Source organism: Oncorhynchus masou, chromosome 1 (genome assembly GCF_036934945.1).
Source record: "Oncorhynchus masou masou isolate Uvic2021 chromosome 1, UVic_Omas_1.1, whole genome shotgun sequence".
NCBI classification, from domain to species: domain Eukaryota; kingdom Metazoa; phylum Chordata; class Actinopteri; order Salmoniformes; family Salmonidae; genus Oncorhynchus; species Oncorhynchus masou.
The window spans coordinates 27,492,677-27,517,362 of NC_088212.1; the positions used below are offsets into that span (position 1 = coordinate 27,492,677).

The 24,686-nt window shown below is 40.7% G+C and overlaps 1 protein-coding gene across 6 annotated transcripts in view; it reads right to left on the reverse strand.

Annotated features, from left to right (window-relative positions):
- Window positions 1-256: 256 nt before the first annotated feature.
- pbx3b (pre-B-cell leukemia homeobox 3b) overlaps window positions 257-24,686 on the reverse strand; it is an 83,900-nt gene continuing 59,470 nt past the window's right edge. The window contains exons 3-11 of one of the 6 annotated variants that reach the window (XM_064967119.1): window positions 21,385-21,626; window positions 19,619-19,809; window positions 18,240-18,375; window positions 16,626-16,655; window positions 10,702-10,867; window positions 10,022-10,099; window positions 9,465-9,577; window positions 7,911-8,000; window positions 257-2,440 (exon numbers count right to left, since the gene is read on the reverse strand). In XM_064967119.1, coding sequence (XP_064823191.1) covers window positions 2,348-2,440; window positions 7,911-8,000; window positions 9,465-9,577; window positions 10,022-10,099; window positions 10,702-10,867; window positions 16,626-16,655; window positions 18,240-18,375; window positions 19,619-19,809; window positions 21,385-21,626 — 1,139 coding nt within the window. In that variant the 3' untranslated portion in view covers window positions 257-2,347. Of the gene's footprint in view, window positions 2,441-7,910; window positions 8,001-9,291; window positions 9,578-10,021; window positions 10,100-10,701; window positions 10,868-16,625; window positions 16,656-18,239; window positions 18,376-19,618; window positions 19,810-21,384; window positions 21,627-24,686 lie in introns of those variants that run through there. The other 5 variants (XM_064967115.1, XM_064967116.1, XM_064967117.1 and 2 more) reach the window with 5 other exon arrangements.

Below are 24,686 nucleotides of genomic sequence, written 5' to 3' on the forward strand. Positions count from 1 at the left end.
TGATGATGTCACTTGTTAAATCCACCTCAATCAGTGAAGATGATGAGACAGAATAAATAAGGATTTGTAAGCCTTGAGACAACTGAGACATGGATTGTGTACAGTATGTGTGCCATTCAGAGGGTGGGAGTTGGGGGTGCAACAATATTAGGAAGAGGTTCCTAATGTTTGTTATACTCAGTGTACATGGGGAAAGACTGTTAGTAGTAATGTATAAATGAACAAATTAATAATAATAATAAGAGGAATTTCTGTCTTGAAAGCAAAAAGTTTATTCATGTTTGAAATTACACAACTACCACAAGGAAGACTTTTCAGTCCAGGGTGTAGTCTGGTTAGAAAGAAACACTAAACATTTGTAATACATTAGAATCACTGCCACAAATCATTTGTCATGACTTTTCTGTTTCAGAATCACATACAATACAAAAAAGACAAAGAAAGTTTGAACCCTGTCAAACAGAGCTTGAAATGTCCAGTTCAGAATACTGAAACCTCTATGCATTACAGTTTTTATCTTTTTTTTTGCGTGAATTAGTAACAAGATGAGAAACATTCAAAATGTTCTTCAGTATTTACAACAGTTTTACTGTTTGGTGTTAATTTATGACCAACATTCTCCCAACCCTCCCTCAAAATCCACCAACCAACAACTTTGCACTTCTCCCTCTTATTTTTATGTAATTGAATTTTTTCACTATTCTTAGTATTAATATTATTGTTAACATCATCAATGTTCTTGTTTTTGTTTTTTTACAGTTGCAACAAAGCAACTTTGTTTTCTTAAAAGATTAAAATATACATTAGATTACATGAACAAAAACAAAGAGTTAATTACAAGATATAATCAAAACAACTAAATAAAAATGTTAAATAAAAAGTCAAAAACTATGGTCGTGATATTGTTTAGAGGTAGTAAGTGAGCACTCTAAGCTATAGAAATGTTGAAAATCTATTGGTTTCTATGATTTTGAATGAGGTAATAAAGCTGTGTATTGACTTCGTGGGATGTATAAATACTCTTAAGCTATATTATATACAACATATTTTGTGTGACTGGTATCTTGTCACATGCCAAAAGGAAGTGCTATAACTGGTTGGATTTACGGTTAGACCCATGACTATGTCAACCCATAGCAAAAACAAAAACATATTTAAATATCACATGACTTTCATGCTTTTCTATGTTTGACAATCACCCCAGTCTTTTTATGCTTTTTTTGTTGATAACTGTCAAATATGTTGCAAGTTTGTAAAATACAGAGTTATCCCATTAGCATTGTCAATGAACTTCTACTGTCAATTACTTCTAACGCATTTCAAACTGGTGGTTGTAAAGCAAAACTAATATTGAAAGTAACTCTCCAAGGTTCAATGGAGTTTACAATGGGAGCCTTATTTAGTTGCTGTACAACATTACAGACAAACATCACTCCTGGCATTCAGTGATAGAACCGCTAGGTTGTTAGTCAATATACGGAAAGAGACCCAAGAAACAAGGTAATTGATTGATCAACAAACAAAAAAATAGATAAGAAATATATACAGTACCAGTCAAAAGTTTGGACACAACACAACTGATTGGCGCAAACGCATTAGGAAGGAAATAAATTCCACAAATCAAGGTACACCTGTTAATTGAAATGCATTCCAGGTGACTACCTCATGAAGCTGGTTGAGAGAATGCCAAGAGTGGGTAAAGCTGTCATCAAGGCAAAGGGTGGCTACTTTGAAGAATCTCAAATTTAAAATATATATTTGTTTAACGCTTTTTTGTTACTACATGATTCCATCTGTGTTATTTCATAGTTTATGTCTTCACTATTATTCTACAATGTAGAAAATAGTAAAAAGGAAGAAAAACCCTGGAATGAGTGGGTGTGTCCAAACATTTGACTCGTACTGTATATATATTGCATTTCAAAACCAAAACGTTTTAGAATACCTATGACAACACAATGTCATACACTCAGCACTGGGAATAATTTCAGCTTGGGAAAGATAATTTCTTAAATCAATTGTCAATTGAAATGAATGTTGCACAATAAAGAGCTGGGTCTTGTTTGATTTGTACAGTACGTGCTTACCCCTTCAAATGACAAACATAACTATAGCAATGGTGAATTATAATCATGAGACTGATGAAGTTTGAGTGACAACTTCACTGAACTACCAAGAAAACATCAGGTGTCCACATTGTAGAAAGTCATTGCGAGGGGAGTTGAGGACTCTGGTAGATGCAGCAGACAATTAGTTCTGAAAAAAAAGTTTTGTTTATCCTCTCTGGTTGGTCAGTCAGTAAAAGTTCAGGCTCTACAGCTTGGGGATCAGATGCATCGATAACAAATCAATTTGAGGTATCAGAGTGCACACTTCCAGGTCCTTCTGTTGGGGAGATTACAGCAGATGGAGTAGTTGTATCGTGCCATCCCCCATTAGCCTAGGAAGGAAGCAGGAGAGAAGGGATCACAATTAAATAATTAGTAATATAATATATCACTACAAATGAAGAAGTCCATGTTAACAACCTAATGCAGTTGTAAGGAGCCTTTATTTGTAATCAAGACCAGTTATTATTCCCCAGACATTTTCATGTGAGGGAGAATAAGATATTTCTGTACAATAAAATATATTTAGTAGAATACAGATAACCAAAACATAAGGTATAATAGTTATTCTCATTGTGTACACAGTATGTGTGTGTACGTATGCTCATTTACTAATTAATTAATAAAAAATAGGTGTCACCTTTAGGGCTGGACAATATGGCTACATTTTTACACACTTGGGCGATTCACAATATATATGAGCAATTTTCTAAATAAGCTCTGTTGTACAATTAAATGTCAATACACTGCATTTTAAACAGTCAGCAATAAAGTAATGAATTCAGGGCTTGTGAAATGATACCTACAATAGACTAAATATAAGCATTGCAAAAACCAAAAGCGACAGTAATAATTGTATTATTTCATCAAAATAGTTTAACCTGGGAATTTTTTGGGCAATAATCAGTGATCTGGCTTTCAATTCTGTTTATGAAAATGCACTTGTATTACTCGTGTTACATATATTTTCATTTTAATTATTTTAAACATAGTTTGGAATTCCTCGTAAGCAAAAGCATTTCACGGTAAAGTCAACACCGGTTTTAGTCGTTGCTTGTGACAAATACAATTTCATTTGATTTTGATTTGACTAACTTTTTGCAGCAGGCATGATTGAAAATGAACACAGGTCTCATAAACAATCAGTCAAACACAAGCTTATATTTCAGTGAGTAGCCAGATAATCTTGATATTTAAAGTTGAGCAAAATTGTATCTATTTGCTAGTTAACAAGTTTGAACAGCTGAATTGTTGTTAGCATGCTAGCCTGTCCACTTTGTTCAGATGTTGAAATCAAGTGGCCTACCTTATTTCTCAGAATGAGAACGAGTTGCCAATTCTTTATACAATTGTGTTTTATGTTAATTGCATATCTATAAAACACAAACTAGACAGCTAGTATAACTGCTGCTAGCTGGACAAACTGAGCATACATTTTCCACAATCATGTTAATTGATACTCCTGTTTTAGTAGCATCAGCTCTGCGCACAATTTGAGGAGTTGAGACACAAACTGTATCGTTAGAAAGGTTAACTTTTTTATTACAGTAAAATGTCTCAATGTGTTTCTGTGTCCATATTCTGTTGGGCCAAACCTCAAATGCAAATGGTGAGTTGAAACCGCTTGTCAGAGAGGAAGAAGTGCTCTCTCATCTTTGTTGTTGTGAGTGGCAGGGGGAGTGGCTTGGTGTGTGTGTAAACAGAGAGGAAGAGGCGAAGCAAGAGGTTTCACTCTCACTAAAATCTGTCCAAAATAAGCCCAATGCGTTTCTATATGCTTATTTTGGACGTAAGCTTGTCACCTGCCTTCCCGCCTTTGGCACAACAACTCCCATTGTTAGGGTGGAAACATGAGCATCTCGTCATTAGATACAGATCTCAGATGTAAATCGGAAGGTGCACACAGCACAGAGGAGCAAAAGATACAAGACCAAAAATACATTATGAGAACAAGCGGACATAAATGTTCATAAAAATAATTTAAAAAAATGACTATTGCCATACAGGTATTTGGAATATTGCGCAAAAAGATGCATTAGAATTCATTGACTTAATCTCCCATCCATAGTCTCCTTTGATATAGTATAACTGCCAAGCAAATGGACATTCTCTGCGTTATATTAGGATTAGCAATGAGACTCATTGAAACAAATTGGCCTTATGTCTCAGCCAATGGGGGCGAACTCTGAAATCAATGTCCAATCAGATTTCAGCAGTTTGTCGCTACATATTCTTCTGTCAGTCAGGAAGAGGGAAGGCTGGGGCTGGGTGAGGTGGAAATGAGTGGAAGTGACAGGGCAGGCTATTTCCAAGAGAGCCAGTCTGAGCCAGCCTTACTTGGCTTGGCTCGCGGCAGGGACTAGCCTTTGCTGGATCACCTCCGTCACATCAACAAAACAAAAGGTTAGCGTATGCTCATTTACCTATGATGCACTTCATTATCAAAACAATTTGTCTGCATTACCGTAAACTGGGAGCTCTAGTACTCATGTGGCTCATTGGTGGAATTAGTATTTTGATGATTTAGATCGCCTGGAATAGGTCAATAAATAGCTATAGCTGGTCTGCGTTGTCACAATGTCGGTACTGCATTGAAATAAGAGTATTGCTGGATGAGAAGGCCTCTCCATCTCTTGAAATTAATTATTCAAAGCATGTTTTTTTGTTGCCTGGATATTTTTCCTCTTTTCGCAGGTGCCCTTGTTGGATGTGTTGTCATTAATGTTGGATTTTAGAGCATATTCTCATGCGGTGATTAAGTGAGCTCTGGCTTAAACAGTGAAGGAAAGTGAGAAACCTTGTGGGAGAGTGTGAAACACTTCAGTTGAGCCTGCGAGAGGTTGACACTTCTTCTAAAGGCCTGCAGGCTAAAGGGTGCTCAACAAAACCAAAATGACAGCAAGCTGTGTCTGAGAACACTAATGAAGGCCTGTGTTATAGTTTAGCAAGAGAGTGCTTGCTTACATTGAAAACACCACAAAACAGTGTGCTCATTTAATGTTCTTCCAAATACAGTCGAAGTCGGACGTTTACATACACCTTAGCCAAATACATTTAAACTCAGTTTTTCACAATTCCTGACATTTAATCCTAGTAAACATGCCCTGTCTTAGGTCAGTTAGGATCACCACTTCATTTTAAGAATGTGAAATGTCAGAATAATAGCAGAGAATGATTCATTTCAGCTTTTAATTCTTTCATCACATTCCCAGTGGGTCAGAAGTTTACATACACTCAATTAGTATTTGGTAGCATTGTCCTTTAAATTGTTAACTTTAACTTGGGTCAAACGTTTCGGGTAGCCTTCCATAAGCTTCCCACAATAAGTTGGGTGAATTTTGGCCCTTTCCTCCAGACAGAGCTGGTGTAACTGAGTCAGGTTTGTAGGCCTCCTTGCTCGCACAAGCTTTTTCAGTTCTGCCCACACATTTTCTATGGGATTGAAGTCAGGGCTTTCTGATGGCCATTCCAATACCTTGACTGCGTTGTCCTTAAGCCATTTTGCCACAACTTTAGAAGTATGCTTGGGGTCATTGTTCATTTGGAAGAACCATTTGCAACCAAGCTTTAACTTCCTGACCGATGTCTTGAGATGTTGCTTCAATATATCCACATAATTGTCCTGCCTCATGATGCCATCTATTTTGTGAAGTGCACCAGTCCCTCCTGCAGCAAAGCACCCCCACAACATGATGCTGCCACCCCGTGCCTCACGGTTGGGATGGTGTTCTTCGGCTTGCAAGCCTCCCCCTTTTCCCTCCAAACATAACGATGGTCATTATGGCCAAACAGTTCTATTTTTGTTTCATCAGACCAAAGGACATTTCTCCAAAAAGTACGATCTTTGTCCCCATGTGCAGTTGCAAACCGTAGTCTGGCTTTTTTATAGTGGTTTTGAAGCAGTGGCTTCTTCCTTGCTGTCGATATAGGACTTGTTTTACTGTGGATATATATATACTTTTGTACCTGTTTCCTCCAGCATCTTCACAGGGTCCTTTGCTGTTGTTCTGGGATTTATTTGCACTTCTCGCACCAAAATATGTTCAACTCTAGGAGACAGAACGTCTCTTTCCTGAGCGGTATGACGGCTGCGTGGTCCCATGGTGTTTATACTTGCATACTATTGTTTGTACAGATGAACGTGGTACCATCAGGCGTTTGGAAATTGCTCCCAAGGATGAACCAGATTTGTGGAGGTCTACAATTGTTTTCTGAGGTCTTGACTGATTTCTTTTGATTTTCCCATGATGTCAAACAAAGAGGCACTGAGTGTGAAGGTAGGTCTTGAAATTCATCCACAGGTACACCTCCAATTGACTCAAATGATGTCAATTAGCCATGACATTTTCTGAAATTGTCCAAGCTGTTTAAAGGCACAGTCAACTTAGTGTATGTAAACTTCTGACCCACTGGAATTGTGATGCAGTGAATTATAAGTGAAATAATCTGTCTGTAAACAATTCTTGGAAAAATGACTTGTGTCATGCACAAAGTAGATGTCCTAACCAACTTGCCAAAACTATAGTTTGTTAACAGGAAATTTGTGGAGTGGTTGAAAAACAAGTTTTAATGACTCCAACGTAAGTGTATGTAAACTTCTGACTTCAACTGCATGTATCCAACTTTTATACAATTAATTGGGACTGGAGTGATTGTCAAGTTTGAAGAAAAAAATTATAATTGAAACGGTTGACCAAGGTTCATAATGTCGAAAGTATTCGGTTTATCTCTTTGTATTACTGAAAATGTATTTTATATAATTGTATATGATTATGAGTATTATTATTTTAGACTGTACATATAAACTCATGATATCCAAATGCCTCTCAATAACAATAGCTGTCCTGATGGGAAGCTGAAGATAACTGAGCCTTCACTGTACCAACCATGGCAACATAAAGACAACAAATGGTCATATTTTCTCTCTGATATTGCTAAGGGAAATATGTCAATAGCCATTTCTCATCATCCCTCTGCTTCTCTCTTTTCTTGCTCTCTCTCATCAAATAAATGAATCTTTACTCTGATGGCTTCACATTATGCACTGTATTACAAAGAAGCACCATATCAGGCCTCATCAAGGAAGATGGAATTCACGTCTGTAAAAGGCTGCAGGCGATCTCACTTTCATATTTTATCATGATGATAAGGATATGGCAATGTCTCTGAAGCATTTCAAAAAAGCTAAACCAAACATAGATACACAACTAAAAGCCTACTCATTTCATTTTGGTTTCAGTCACATAAGATATTACAAGATGTTTATAAAAGCAAAAACAGGGGGATTTTATTCCACCTGCACTATGATCTATGTGTGCTTTATTAAACTATGCTTTTATCCTCCTGCAATGAAAATGTACCAACATACCTACAATCTCTGATCTCCTGTGTCACATGTTCGCTTCATCCTTTAAGAAGCTCAATCATTTGCTATGGCAGTGCTGAATGGAGTTTCTCACTTCCCTGGCTCACTGAGCTCAGATTAGCCATCTATTCTTACTATGTTCCTGACAGCCTAGATTTCCATAAAACCTTTTCTAGTAACATTCAAAACTTTGTTCTGAGAAAAGGAAATGTTTAACGGGTCAAGAAAGAAAATAAATGAGTGCAATTCATTTGCCTAAGCTTTTACTTTTAACACACAGTTGGAATCAAGTCAAGGTGAACTGTATCCGAGCTTACTACTAACATACTGTGACTAATGTTTGCAGTAGAATGGATCCAGTTTGGACAAGGTCTGCTCAAGGTATAACCACTGTCTCCAGAATGGTACCTACAGAAAGAGGAAGCAGAGACACTTACATCCAAGCCGTGTGGACTGTACATAGTGTTCCCCCCTAGAGCTTCACTGTATCCTGCCGTCTGACTGATAACATGGCGCAGGGTATCCACCTGATGGGAGAGAGAGGTTGGGCATGGCTGTCAACTCACTATGGCATGGGGTTTTACATTAACACATGCTCAATACCATGTTTCAAAACATACAAAACTTACTCCATGTGGGAAGGGACTATGAGACACAGACAACACGTTAACCAGACTAATCTCTCCATGATGTTATGATTGGTGTGTGCACTTTATGAAACCATGGCAGCTGGAAGATGGGTTGGTGGTGTTGTTGTTGGGAGGGGGGGGGGGGCACCCTCAGCACCCCTACTTCCTGCGACTATGTCCAAAACCATTCATCTCTAGTTCTGATGGGGGCATCTGACATGTTTATGGATATGTTTCTCTTTGCCAGAAGATACTGACCCTACCGTTACACTTGTTTACAATGAGTTGCATTGGGGTCGGAACACAATCATGGTTACATTAAGACACCAGGGAGCCGGCGCAAGATACTGGTCGGAAAACGTACCTCAATGCAGGGATGGGATATGCCACTGTCCTCCAAATTGGATCTTTATTCATACTTATACACCGACAAGAATGAAATACTTCTACTTTTCGGGGAAAACTGCCCTTTTCATCCTCAATGTTGGCTAGCATTTTGGAATGGCAGTGTCAGCCAATCAGCTCCTTTGTTGTTCAACGTCACATGCCATTCAATAATGGCTGATGTGGCTAATGCTAGCTAGAATGAGAACAAAAAGGGGAAAACTGGTAGTATTCCAGTCTTCTATATGGAGCAGTGTGGATAAAGGTAACATTTTTAGTACAGTGGAATATCCCATCCCTGCATTGAGGTACGTTTTCCAACTCATATCTCACGACGGCTCCCTGGTGTCTTAATGTAACCATGATTGTGTTCCGAACCCCATGCAGCTCAGTGTAAACAAGTGTAACGGTAGGGTCAGTATCTTCTGGCAATGTTTCTCTATGTCTGTCTCTGAACCTGAAGAAATAACATAATGGATGACAACAACAGCAACAAAATGCAACACAACCAAAATGAGACAAAGACAGGAAAGAATACAAGACAGGACTGTAGGGAGAATACAATACAATAAAACCCAACACCAACCCATGAGCTCAAGTCAAAGCCAAATGCATTCACAAAATGGGAATCTTCAATCTAGTCAGTTACAGAGATTAAATAAATACATTTTCTGGAGTATTTTAGAAATAATTGTTGATAGCAATGGGGTGGGATATTTTTAGGTAAGCCAGAAAATTCCATCCAAAGCGAATTACAGTCAGTAAACACTTTCAATGTTCTGAAAATAGACAATGGAGCCCACATTGTCACTTTTACAGTAGAGACTGTGACACTGGGAATCTGAGCTGGCCCAATGTGGGAAGCATGTCTTAGTTACTGTACTTCAAGACTGCACTGTGGACGGCTCAGCACACAGGCAAAACCGGGACGGCTCTGTGCATTTGCACATAAGACCTGTCCCTGTTTGTGGCTCCTACCTGTGACTGCACATTGGCTCCGACTTGTGCCCCTTGGTAAGAATCCCCATTCAGAGACTGCATGCTCAAGAACATGTCCCCAGAGTTTGGGAGGTTAAAAGAACCTGAAGAACCTGGAAAGGGAAGATGTAAGTAGCTGAATAACTATATAGAGGGCTATGAGGAAAGAGTACATACTAACTAAACACACACACACACAAGCACACAGAGAGACACAAACACACTCTACTGTACATACACACCACCCACTACTACACTCAGTTACTAGATTCCCAAAAAGCAAGCAACTACAAAAGGAAGGGAAGCAAGGAAACACATGATAAAGGAGAGGATAGTGGTCATGTCATAATTCTGAGGAGGGTATTCAGATTGTCCACAAAAAAAGGAGGTAAAACAGATTGAATAAAAATCACATGAAACAAACAGTGATCCAACATGTGGCTGATTGCTTTAAGCTCCCAATTTGTTCCACATCCCTAACTTCCTATATACTGTTAGTGGGGAAATATCATATACCAATGACAAGGACAATAAGAAGCTTATGAAAAGAGCAGTACCAGTAAACATGTTGGTTAAAAGAGTGTTTTTGCTCTCTGCAGAGTCCAGCTGAAATTCTTCATCTTTCATCTGGAATCCTGGGTGCAAGAAAAAGGGGACCACTTCAAATAGCTATCGCTTACCAGACCACATCCCTTTGTCAGGTCAGCCAAGTCCAAAATCACAGTCATTCTCCTGGACTATACATTGTGTTGGATGTCTTTGTACTGTCATTTGTGAGTCCCATTATTCATTAACAATTGTGTGCATTGCTGTTGTTATTTCACATTGGTGTAACCTATACAGTCTACTCTAACTGCTCCCAGCTATTATTTTCAATCTCTCTTAGAATAAAATGCACTACCATACACTGGAGCTACAGTTTGACAAATTAGAGTGGGGGCTGAGGAAAAGTCAAGGGAAAACAAAACCTCAGTGACATCATTTTGAATTGTCTTTTTGTCAGATAGACATCTGTTCTCGGGTTCACAAACCAAGAATGCACTCTTTATGCATGAGTTTGCTTGTCTTATTTGGCATCGACTGTATCAAAGACAGGAGACTGTGATCCCAAGGCTGGGAGCAGTGCCTGTCACTCCTGCCTGTGTGAATGGTGCGTGAGTGGGGGTTGAGCATGGGGGGCTGGGGGCTGAGGGCTGGGGGTGGATGGCAGAGTTAGGGCCTGCACAGGGGTGCCTACCGGAGTTGGGTGTGGTAGGGGAGTTGGTCTGGCTGTTCTGCACTGCGGCGGCCACTGCATGCGCTGCTGTTACTGCAGTCTTAGCAGCGTACAGGTTAGCTTCTTCCTGGAACTTGCCTATGTTCTTCTTGTACCGGATTCTCTTGTTGCCGAACCAGTTGGATACCTGGGGGAGAGAGCAGAGGGAGAGCCGAGGTGTCAGACGTCAAGCAGCCAAGGCACTGTGCACTGAGCAGTGTGATTGTTTCAAGATGTCACGTTTGGGTCCATCAAGTACTCAATTCCCAGCCCCTGCAGTAATGTCCACTGGGTATGCAGGCTAATTAAGCAATAATCAGGAATCACTTGTGCGTTATCATAGAAAGGAGCATGACATGCTCTCTGTTTGTCTCTTGACAAAACCAACACACAAGGGGCTGCTTCTCTCCCACAACACACACTGAACATTTCTCAGATTGTATTACATTGCCAGGCCTAAGTAAATAAGTTCTGACATGTTATGTGTAGACTTGTTTGCTACTGTACTGGTGGTAGAAGTTGCTTAACAGATACACAGATGAATATTAATGAAGATGATTTCTTAGTCCACCAGTGCAGAGCATCAAACCCATGTCTGGCCACTGCACATTCAGTCAGCCAGGCTGCATAATAAAGGACGCAGGCATTGTGGTACTATGTGAGGTCAATGAGGTACAGTGAGGCCTACAACACAACGTTCATGAGGAACTTTTGTGTCCATATGAAATACAATCTCAGGGCAAAATGTTTGCTGTGTCTCTATTCATTGAAACTCTATCATCACAGTTTAGCTATCACTTTAACAACAATACATGCTAACATTCAAATCTGTAAAAAGTGTAGCTTCTATAATTAAAAAGTGCAGTTCCTATATTACTATTTCTAAATGCTTATATTTGTATTATATCATTATGACTAATACTACAGTATTACAGCACAGTGGCAGAAATAAATCGTTCCAACCTCATGGTAGAAAGAAAGAAAATAAATGAATAAATGTTCCAGGTTGTGAGCGCTGGCTCTGCAATAAGAGTGGAATAATAAAGAGATTAGGGTTGTGTTTTAATAGGCCTATAAATTAGAGTGGCCTGTCGCCGTGCTATGGCTCCCCTCAGCTCCTGCAGCCTTCTGCCGGACCAGCCAAAGAGCAGCTGCCCCTAATGAAGCTTTATTTCATTTCCACCCCTGCGCTTACATTTTAATATCTCCAGCAGCCCGCCAATGCTGCAGCAAGCGCAAACTGACTGGATTTGCATGACATCAGATCGTTTCTATCCTGCATGTCTCTGTGCTTCTAAATCTTTAATATCTAGGCAATTAAAATGAATGACCATTCAGGCGAAGCCACTGTTGGCAGGGTTTCCTTGACATCAATTGTTTAATGTGTTTACCTAGAGGTTAAACTAACAAGCAAGGTTTAATTGGAAGCAATGAAAGCCCTAGCCATCATCCTTTTTACTTAACCTGCTTACAGTGGCTGTTAAGGGCAGTGAGGATGCAGGCAGTCCCAACCTTTGAGCCAGATCACAGCACTGCAGAGCATAAAAACCTCTCTCTGAGCGGTATCATTATTGGGATATTACTGTGAATATATATATATATATATATACACACACACAGTAATATCCCAATAATGATACCACTCAGAGAGAGGTTTTTATGCATAAAATGTATGTTTTATATATGTTTTTATTTATATTTATAGATATATTACTGTATATATTTAACAAGAAATAAAAACACATTACCATGCTTTGAGAAATCACTTTAAGACAAATACAATGGCATTGTTATATTTCAGAAAATGTAGAACTATAATGCCTTTAATATCAGTAATGATTCTGCGGTACAGTACTTGGGCTAACATTTAAGAGAGCTAAAACAAAGCATAGGTAAAAAGAAGCCTCCAGACAGCTCTCTAAAGCCTCTGGCCTGTTTCATCTAATAGTAACGACTGAGTTGAGCTGCCTGTCTGTCTGCCTATGTGTGTGTGTGTGCTGCTGGGTAATGGCTGTAGCAACCTTTAATCGATTCTTTATGAAATCACATGGAGGACCGAGGCCGTACCTGTCTGCTTCAATGGCATCTATGGGCCTCACAGCACATCATAAAGAAGTCACTTATCAGCAGCGCTGTTTTAACACAAGGGCCACAACATGATGAAAACTACCTAGCCATACCACAGCCAGACACTTTTATGAATCCCATCTACATGGCATTATAGTGCATAATAAACACAATGATAATGACAATGAGCTTGGATTAGCAATATATGAGAGGCCTTTGAAAAATGGTTATAATGGTAATCACCATGGTGACTATCGCTGGTTGTGGTTTTGCTATAGTTCTACTGGGGCTATAGTTCTACTGGGGCTATAGTTCTACTGGGGTTGTAGTTCTACTGGGGCTGTAGTTCTACTGGGGATATAGTTCTACTGGGGCTGTAGTTCTACTGGGGCTATATTTCTATTGGGGCTATAGTTCTACTGGGGTTATAGTTCTACTGGGGTTATAGTTCTACTGGGGCTGTAGTTCTACTGGGGCTGTAGTTCTACTGGGGCTGTAGTTCAACTGGGGCTGTAGTTCTACTGGGGCTGTAGTTCTACTGGGGTTATAGTTCTACTGGGGTTATAGTTCTACTGGGGCTGTAATTCTACTGGGGCTGTAGTTCTACTGGGGCTATAGTTCTACTGGGGCTGTAGTTCTACTGGGGTTATAGTTCTACTGGGGCTATAGTTCTACTGGGGCTATAGTTCTACTGGGGCTATTGTTCTACTGGGGTTATAGTTCTACTGGGGCTATAGTTCTACTGGGGCTATAGTTCTACTGGAGTTATAGTTCTACTGGGGTTATAGTTCTACTGGGACTATAGTTCTACTGGAAACAGTAGTTCTCAAATATATTTGCTTCTGATTATTGATAGAAATAATGAACAGTATTCAACATTGTGTTACATGAATGCTTGACATATACAAGTATTACAATCAATTCAAAAACAGAATTGCTTTTGACAGATCATGGGGAAATTCTTTTGAATATATCAGTTAATGAAGACCTGATCATGGTTATTCTATTATTCAGGACAAGTTGTGATGACTGTGTTTAACCACTGTACGGTGTTGTTAGATTGCACAGCCTCAGCAGTGTTAGCATCCTCTACCCTGGGTATTAAGGGACCACTTCCCCTGGTCACACACATTTTTCTCCTGCCCACTCAACTCTGGCTTTGGTGATTCACAGTTGAGCTAAACATTGTGTAAATGCAGGCACCGTAAGGTAGGGACCACAACCCAATCCACAGAACTAATTCCCTTTTATCTTGTGACAGACTGTGCATTCAATTGACTTCCCTGTGTAGTGGGAGCCAAGTTGAAAGACTGAATTACCTGACCTCAGCAGCTGCATCAAAGGGAGCGATTGTATAATGGTCATGCAGACTCCTTGCAAGAACACGACACCGGGTTTGTTCTCAGTGACCCACAAGAGGGGGCATGTAACAGTAGTTAATAATTCACTAACATTTCTACCCCACTCCAGGTCAATACACTGCTCTTGTCATTGAAAGGGAATAGATGATCTTTCCAAGATCTCAATACCACTGGATTCATAAGGTCTTCTTCAGGAGACTCTTTAACGAAACCTAAAACATGGGTCTTAATTATACAGACGAAGGTGGTTTCAGTGGCCATCCTGCTGCTAATATTATCAATAATAGAACAGAGAACATGAATACTTAACACCTTAACCCAAGGCATCCCTCGCCTAAATATATAATGACCTGAAATATTGATAAGTGTGAAGACTGTGAGCTCTGAAATTGGTAAACACAGATTGTGGTGCTGAATCGGCCCTGTGTTCTGAGCTTTCTCTCTCTCTTTTGTCCGTTTAGAGGGCTGCCTGTCCCTGTCTGTGCCCTGGGAGCAGAGTTCCCCCTCACAGCAGCATTGTCTGGAGATTATATAAATTATGGCCCCTGACACATCCATAAACACTGACAGAAACCACTGCCGTCCAATCCCACACCCTTATTGTCACACATGCATACTGACAGAGTGAAATAATACAGTAAGACTGCATCCTGAATTTAGAGGGCCATTGCTTCATGAAGTGAGGTAATATCTTGAACAACAGAATTACAGATGTAGGATCTTATCTTTAACACTCTTTTGGTGCTGAAGATTTTCCTGCAGATCAGGAAATGCAAACTTGTCGAGTATTCAAGGTTTTAAAATGCTTCTAAAGTTTGTAATATCCACTTTAAAATGTCAGACTTGATTTTCACTAAGGAAAGATTTATCAACCACTACAAAAAATGCCCATGAATTATAATATAAGTAATAATTCACATTTCCTGTTGATGCAGGATTATGTTCCTGCTGTAGCAAACTGGCTCAAATTATACTGAACAAAAACACAAATGGAACACGTACTGTCAAGATGCATCTGTATAATGATCACTCTGTTTAATCAGCTTCTTGATATGCTAAACCTGTCAGGTAGATGGATTATCTTGACAAAGTAGAAAGGCTCACTAACAGGGATGTAAACAAATTTGAGCACAACATTTTTGAGCAATAACCTTTTTGTGAGTATGGAACATTTCTGGGATCTATTATTTCAGCTCACGGGACCAACACTTTACATGTTGCATTTATAGTTTTGTTCAGTATATGCTCATGCAATGAAACACACACTCAGTTCCCTCTAGTCAAAGAACAATATTGGCATTGTGTAATTTCCACCTAAACCTACTTAGTCAATACATAAATCAAAGCAGTAGATTCCACCTAGACATCTGTGATAACCATCAGACTGATATCTAATGCTTATTGATTCACATATTTATACTACAGTCACTGTAGTGTATATGAAAGAAAGTTATATAAGGAAGTATACAAAGGTACTGTAATACTGTACATAATGCCTTCCTTAGTGAACAAACCTCACCATTGAGTTTGAGAGTATCTGGAAATACCCAAACACGCCATTACTGCCCATTCTCTGGAGTAACTCTTCTGACTTCACCAGGCTCTCCTATGCTTGGGTAAGACAACAAACTCAGAGAGGACTTGACATAGTCTAACTCACTAAGACTGAGCCAAAGCACTACAAAGTAGTCAATAGGAGTTGCTGCAGTGGACTAGGGTTGTCAAGGAGAACCCTGCTAATGGGGCTTGAGATGAGTTCAAGTGAATTCTTAAAAGGCCTCTTATTTCTGGACTGATTTGTCCTCCTGGGAACTCCTACAGTGCCCTGTTAAGTCAAGCACTCAGAACAGAGAACTGTTCCACTTGTGAGGGTCAATGCCCACTCTTTCAACGAACATGAACCACACTGGCAGAAAGCAGAACATTAGACACACGCTGCATGTTCTAAAACCAAGAAGGACATAACTAGCAGACGATCTACAACTAACAAAAAATGCATACTGTGTAGAAAACAAATGATTTGTGTAATATAAATAACAAAAAAGTAAAATTATATGACATGAGACATCAAAACCAACATATAATGTGGTGGTATGGTTGTTGTCTTTAAATGGTATTTAGCAATCATAAAGAATGATCAAAAGTGCGCTGAAAATACAATGAAAATGTTGTATGATACCTAGTCTTGGCATATGATTTGCTCACCCAATATTGTGTGATATTCAACAGCAAAATAACACACATTCTATGCATCACAGTGGAACTTGCTTGGTGCCAAACTTACAGTAAAGCTGTAAGCATGGTACGCCTACATTAAAATAGCATCAGACTGATTTTGAATGCCAGGATATCAGTCCATTTGTGTGAGGAAGGGGATCTGTGTGCAGTGGAAGACTGTGAAGGTGCACATACAGAAACCAAGAAAATATACAAAAGAATGAAAACAACAACAGTGGATCAGGAGAAGTCATGACATACCTGTGATACTGTGATGGTGCTTCCCACCCCCTGAAGGCAAAAAAGAATGGGCTTTTACAGTATCTGACTCTGCATGACTACACTCAATATACCCCTCCACAACCCCTCCCCACAGACAAGAGAGAACATTGCAAATCAGTGTTTATTGTATAGGTAATTCTCAAATTGGAACAACCATGGATTAACATCTGAACTAGAATACACAAATCTAAATTATCCAAAGTTTAACAATAGTAGCAGAACAGAGTGAAGGATGATAACAATGCTGAATTGGTTTGGGTGTGGGGGTTGGGTGTGAGAGGTTATATTGCCTTCAGGTTAACCCATCTATTAGATAAAAGGTCAAGTGGGAAAGTCACATAAATTGTTTGTAAAAATAAAATGTTTATTGGGTGAAGCAGTGTCGTCTGCATGTACAAGCCTAAGCCTGAGCACTGTGACTTCACATGTACCTTAAACATCATATGGATTAACTGGATAACCTATACAGGTTAACATCCAGCCACCTGGACTGATTGAGCAGACAGAGAGAATGACAAAGAAAATGGCCGGAGACCCAGAGTGGACATCTATGGAGGCCTAACAGGCCCAGAGAGGACATCTATGGAGGACTAACAGGCCCAGAGAGGACATCTATGGAGGACTAACAGGCCCAGAGAGGACATCTATGGAGGACTAACAGGCCCAGAGAGGACATCTATGGAGGACTAACAAGCCCAGAGTGGACATCTATGGAGGACTAACAGGCCCAGAGAGGACGTCTATGGAGGACTAACAGGCCCAGAGTGGACATCTATGGAGGACTAACAGGCCCAGAGAGGACATCTATGGAGGACTAACAGGCCCAGAGAGGACATCTATGGAGGACTAACAGGCCCAGAGAGGACATCTATGGAAGACTAACAGGCCCAGAGAGGACATCTATGGAGGACTAACAGGCCCAGAGTGGACATCTATGGAGGACTAACAGGCCTAGAGAGGACATCTATGGAGGACTAACAGGCCCAGAGAGGACATCTATGGAGGACTAACAGGCCCAGAGTGGACATCTATGGAGGACTAACAAGCCCAGAGTGGACATCTATGCAGGACTAACAGGCCCAGAGAGGACATCTATGGAGGACTAACAGGCCCAGAGAGGACATCTATGGAGGACTAACAGGCCCAGAGAGGACATCTATGGAGGACTAACAGGCCCAGAGAGGACATCTATGGAGGACTAACAGGTCCAGAGAGGACATCTATGGAGGACTAACAGGCCCAGAGAGGACATCTATGGAGGACTAACAGGCCCAGAGAGGACATCTATGGAGGACTAACAGGCCCAGAGAGGACATCTATGGAGGACTTACCCACTGAAGGCCTCTGATTGCGGCCAATATTAGGACGCTGACCTCCCCTCCCCGTGGCCACTGCTGTGATAGGCTGAACCTGCCCTAGCTGAGGTGTCATTAGGCTCAATGTCAAGGTAAGATAAGGACATTGTTCTCTGATAGTGTGGCCTAGCCGTCCTACCAGAATGGTCTTGAGTTGCAGCCAGGGGCCTCGTATACTGCCTTTTCTCCCCTGAATACCCACCAGCCACTGCGTCTGAGATAAGGAAGCTGCACCCACCTGGGATACTGTAATGCTGCACTTTTTGGCCAACTCCTCTTTGGCTTCTTCACTGGGATATGGGTTGCTGAGGTGCGAGTAGAAATACTCGTTCAAGATTTCCGTCGCCTGCTTGCTGAAGTTTCTCCTTTTCCGCCTGAATAGTGAACAAAATGAGAGAAATGCCAAGGAAGCTCATTAGGGAAACCAGCATTAACTCATCCATTTGGATCGGACAAATAGCACAATCAATCTCACACATAAATTGTGAAAATAATGAGGAATGGGGGTCTCAGGAGCGGAATATTGTGTCCTCCTTTTAGCACCATCCTCATCAACACACACCAAGCCATCCTCCAACCACTAAACCCACAAACACACACAACACACACAGAAACACAAAAACACATACATTGCTTAATTTGGTCTGTTGGTCTCTGATCTCCAGGCCAAGCATGTAATGTGTAGTGTTTAGCACAGCAGATGGACAGGCTTGGTGATGGAGTGCTAGGCCCAGTTGCATCTCGGTACATTATAGAAATCAAGACATGCCCAGCTGAGCATTGTTCCTGGAATGCCACAGCCCCAGGGAACTCCAGTGGGAACAAATCCCCTCTAACTAGATCTGGGTCTTCTTTACCCCCCCCCAGGGCACTACTTATCATGTTATTGAGTGTTTGCTGCTTATTTTACCTTGTTTAATACACTTCACACAAGCAAATGGGCAGCAACTGTGCATCTGCTTGGTTTCTGCTTCCTCCCACTCTCCTTAGAGCTCCACTCCACAACAGGGAACTCCAGTGGGAACAAACCAACTCTAACTAGATCTGGGTCCCCTTCTACCCCCCAGGGAACAACTTATCATGTTATTTAGCATTTGCTGCTTATTTTGCCTTGTTTACTGCACTTCACACAAGCAATGGGCAGCAAATGTGCTTCTGCTTGGTTTCTGCTTCCTCCCACTCTCCTTAGAGCTCCACTCCACAAACGGTTTGTGATTACAGTAATCCAGAACACCTGCTGATTACATATGACTTTGTTCCTACTTCATTTAATCTAAAATGCATTCAGGTGATAGCGGATGATTATCTTGAAAGGTGGCTATAACACATAACACGTGCGCTTTATGGCAAGATCATCTATGAATATTTGCAGTGTACTGTTTGGCGCTGTATGTTGTTGATTCGTTTTTCGCAGATATAGAAGTACATTAGAAACATTGGTTTTGTGGGTCTAGAAACATTGGTTTTGTGGGTCTAGAAAACGTTGATTTTGTGGGTCTAGAAAACATTGATTTTGTGGGTCTAGAAAACATTGATTTTGTTGGTCACGGTCTAAGAAAGGTTTTGGAACACAGAGACACACAGTAACACACATGCACTTCATATATACACACTGACCTGGCATCAAGGAATCTAGAGCGCAGGATCATGACGGCCTCACAGGTGCTCTGCTTGAGCTGCATCTGGATGGAGCTGAATTTGCGGTGGATGATGCCAACCATGCGTTCTATCTCTTTGGGAGAGATGGGTCGCGTGCGGGACTGCTCCCTCAGCAGGTTCATCACATGGGTGGTGAACTCGTTACACGCCTGAAGAGAAATCACAGAGCCCAACCCAGCCCTGTTAGTACCCTCCTGGCTAGTATCCTTTGGTTAGGAACAACTTTCAGTAGCTGAATGTGTTTATTAGCCTTCTCCCTTAGTTAAAAGTATCTTCACTGATCGTGCTTTTGAAAAACACAGCCCAGTATTTATACGACTGCTGAGCACTTCAATTACTTAGTTGGTGAAGTCATCTATAAATGCAAATGCCGATTTGCAATTTGGCTTTGGCCCAGCACAGACAGAATTTAAACAGCTTTTCGTTAAACCAGTAGTTCATACATGATTAATTAGAATAACTCATTTACGTAGTGCACACTTTAGCTCATTACTCTGAGTAAAATTCGTTAAGTATTTACATTTAGATAATTAAAACCTGGAAACACCCCTAAGAAAGATGCATTCACTCCAGGCAAAGTGTTGTGTGTCCTCTTCTCCCCTCCCTCCTCTCCTCTCCTCCCTCACTCCTCTCCTCTCAGAGTGCCGGGAGTAAATTAGTCTGATTCACCTCGCTGCACTGCTGAGGCATCAGTGTTCCACCTTTCATTTTCTCTTATAATGTGTCTGTTTTATTGCTGAAGCTCAACATGGCACCTGAATGAGTTGATCATATTCTCATTTTACTGAGACGACTACATTACTTAGACTACACTACTTCCCAGACTTAGTTAACTTAGACTTAGACTACATAACTCCCCAGACTTAGTTAACCTAGTTACCTTAGACTTACAGTGGGGCAAAAAAGTATTTAGTCAGCCACCAATTGTGCAAGTTCTCCCACTTAAAACGATGAGAGAGGCCTGTAATTTTCATCGTAGGTACACTTCAACTTTGACAGACAAAATGAGGAAAAAAAATCCAGAAAATCACATTGTAGGACTTTTAATTAATTAATTTGCAAATTATGGTGGAAAATAAGTGACGGGCGCAGGACGGTCACCAGGTGTACGGTGTTTCCTCCAACACATTGGTGCGGCTGGCTTCCAGGTTAAGCGAGCATTATGTCGAGAAGCAGTGCGGCTCAGTTGGGTTGTGTTTCGGGTACACACTGCTCTTGACCATCGCCTCTCCCGAGTCCGTACAGGAGTTGCAGTGATGGGACAAGACCATAACTACCAATTGGATGCCATGAAAAAGAGGTTAAAAAAATATATTATAAATTATATATATATATTTTTTTAACTTAGACCCTACTCCCCAGACTTAGTTAACTTACTAAGACTACTCCCCAGAGTTAGCTAACGTAGACTTAGATGACACTACTTCCCAGACGTAGTTAACCTAGACTTAGACCACATAACTCCCGAGACTTAGTTAACTTAGTCTACACTACTCCTGAAACTTAGTTAACTTAGACTTAGTTAACGAACCACAAAATATGTACGTTTCCAATATTACAACAAATATTTTGTTCCTGGTTTTGTACTCTAATAATACGTCTATGAAGCTTAAAGGTGTGATGTGAAGCTGGTTAAAGGTGTGATGTGAAGCTGGTTAAAGGTGTGATGTGAAGCTGGTTAAAGGTGTGATGTGAAGCTGGTTAAAGGTGTGACTCACACCAACCTGTTCGTATTTCTCCAGCTCTGTGTGGTAGATCTGTCTGATCTGGGTGAGTTTGGCTCTGTAGTCTGAGTGTTCGATGGAATTGTCTGAGGCCCCTCCTGAAGCTGCGGCTGCAGCGGCGGCAGCGGCGGATCCACCCCCTTTCTCTGGTCCTGACACGCCCTCCGCCAGCAGCATGTTGTCCAGACGCATGAGCTGAGGGTCGGGAGGGTCCTCCTCCTGGGCACCACGGATGCTGAGGCCTGAGAGACATCAGAGAGAGAGAGAGTGACAGTTAGACATGAGGGCGTCCAGACCTCCAGACATGACAAATTTCAAATAAAAATCAAATCAAATTTTATTTGTCACATACACATGGTTAGCAGATGTTAATGCGAGTGCAGCGAAATGCTTGTGCTTCTAGTTCCGACAATGCAGTAATAACCAACAAGTAATCTAACTAACAATTCATTAAACTACTGTCTTATACACAGTGTAAGGGGATAAAGAATATGTACATAAGGATATATGAATGAGTGATGGTACAGAGCAGCATAGGCAAGATACAGTAGATGGACACAAAGGAGTTTTGATACTGTTCTTTTGTTTGATAGGGCAGAACCTCCATGGTAACTGAATAATAATTTGTAATATGTTTAGTGTTCATTCTATACCAGAGGGTGGGTTTGGAGGACTCACCAAGAACCACACCGAGACACACTCTTAAACTGACTCCTCCATGGCTGACTGGCTGATTTCCATGCGGGTAAAAAACATACAACAGCCCAGATTATGCAGTGCCAGCCTCACAAGTATTGTCTTGTACAGTATCCTGAGCAGTGAGCCGTTAAAGCCAAAATTATTTTCTATAGGTACCTTTCCCTGGATGTCTGTCATATAGCCAAAGTGCAGTGCGGGTAATCCCCTGTGGGAATGGATTGGGTACCTCCTGTGTACGTGCTGTGTTCCTGTCGCCTAAAGCCCGGGCCTGCCTTATTTTATCTACACACTGCACTGCACACTGTGTGTACAGGGAGGCTTACATGACAGCAACATCCATAAACTGACAAATGCTCAACTGCGAGGTGGCACTTCTATTCTCCGAAAGGATGCTAAACAGAGGAATAAACCTCAAGTATGTGTCTGCCTTTTCTGCATGATGCAAAGCCTGAAATCACAACTGTCTGTTGGTTTTCTGTGATTAACAACAGAGCCATAGTTCTTCCACATTCTTAACGTTACCATATTTAGCATTATTCTACTTCATTTACAACTACTCATGGACAATATTTTCCCTTTTTCTCTTCTAATTGTGCACTTGATTACTGTGCAACTCTAAGATACCTCAGGGCTCACAAGCAACCACGCACGCACAAACACGCGCGCCCGCGGGCACATACACACACGCAAACAAATCATTGAGCGCCGACTTTCGCTATCGGGACCTGCTGTTTCCTTTTCTCTTTTCATTCTTTCCTATATATTTCAATCCTAATTAGCCATCAGTCAGCATAGGAGTAGACCTGCATTCATAGAGAATGTTGTCATGACGGCTACAATGAAAAAAAGACTGCAGCCAGTCAGAATTACCAGCCAAATAAATCTCCATTATTCAGTCCAATAAATTAATAAAAAGGGCACCCAATCTGCAGTAAACACTGAGTGCCCACTTAGATGTTATGATTACCAGGGTTATCTCTATTCAATAATCTGCCAGAGATGTAGGGATTTAACAGTTTCTTAAGGCTTCATTAAGATATGGTGAGCCCTTGAATTTTAAATAAGAAGATTAGTCGTTCTATTGTGTGAGGCAGTAGCCTAGCAATCAGAGAGGGGCTCTACCAGGCACTGACTGTGACCCAGCACACCATACTATATGGATATTTAAAGTAACATACTATCACCTCTCTCATTACATACCCCATTAACAATCGCCATCGACATTGGTGTGTCTCAGATGTGGAGATGCTACTGCAAGACAAATTTGTGTATCTATTGGCTGGATGTTTGTCTTGTAGTTGTAATGGTGTTAAAGGATGCATGTGGCCATTTGTGTTGGAGACATTGATGCTGGAAGAGTTGTAGCATCAGGCATGCCAAGCCAAATCCCCCATGTGAACAAAATGCCATTAATCCACGAACTTTATCCCATTACCATAATATCTTTAAACTCATCACCATCATATCTTTAACCCCATTACCATCATATCTTTAACCCCATCACCATCATATATTTAACCCCATCACCATCATATCTTTAACCCCATCACCATCATATCTTTAACCCATCACCATCATATCTTTAACCCATCACCATCATATCTTTAACCCATCACCATCATATCTTTATCACCATCACCATCATATCTTTAACCCATCACCATCATATCTTTAACCCCATCACCATCATATCTTTAACCCATCACCATCATATCTTTAACCCATCACCATCATGTCTTTAACCCCATCACCATCATATCTTTAACCCCATCACCATCATAACTTTAACCCCATCACCATCATATCTTTAATCCCATCACCATCATATCTTTAACCCCATCACCATCATATATTTAACCCCATCACCATCATATCTTTAACCCCATCACCATCATATCTTTAACCCCATCACCATCATAACTTTAACCCCATCACCATCATAACTTTAACCCATCACCATCATATCTTTAACCCATCACCATCATATCTTTAACCCCATCACCATCATATCTTTAATCCCATCACCATCATATCTTTAACCCCATCACCATCATACCTTTAACCCCATCACCATCATAACTTTAACCCCATCACCATCATATCTTTAACCCATCACCATCATATCTTTAACCCATCACCATCATATCTTTAACCCATCACCATCATATCTTTAACCCCATCACCATCATATCTTTAACCCATTACCATCATATATTTAACCCATCACCATCATATCTTTAACCCCATCACCATCATAACTTTAACCCCATCACCATCATATCTTTAACCCCATCACCATCATATCTTTAACCCCCACCACCATCATATCTTTAACCCATCACCATCATATCTTTAACCCCATCACCATCATATCTTTAACCCATCACCATCATATCTTTAACCCCATCACCATCATAACTTTAACCCCATCACCATCATATATTTAACCCCATCACCATCATATCTTTAACCCCATCACCATCATATCTTTAACCCCATCACCATCATATCTTTAACCCCATCACCATCATATCTTTAACCCATCACCATCATATCTTTAACCCATCACCATCATATCTTTAACCCATCACCATCATATCTTT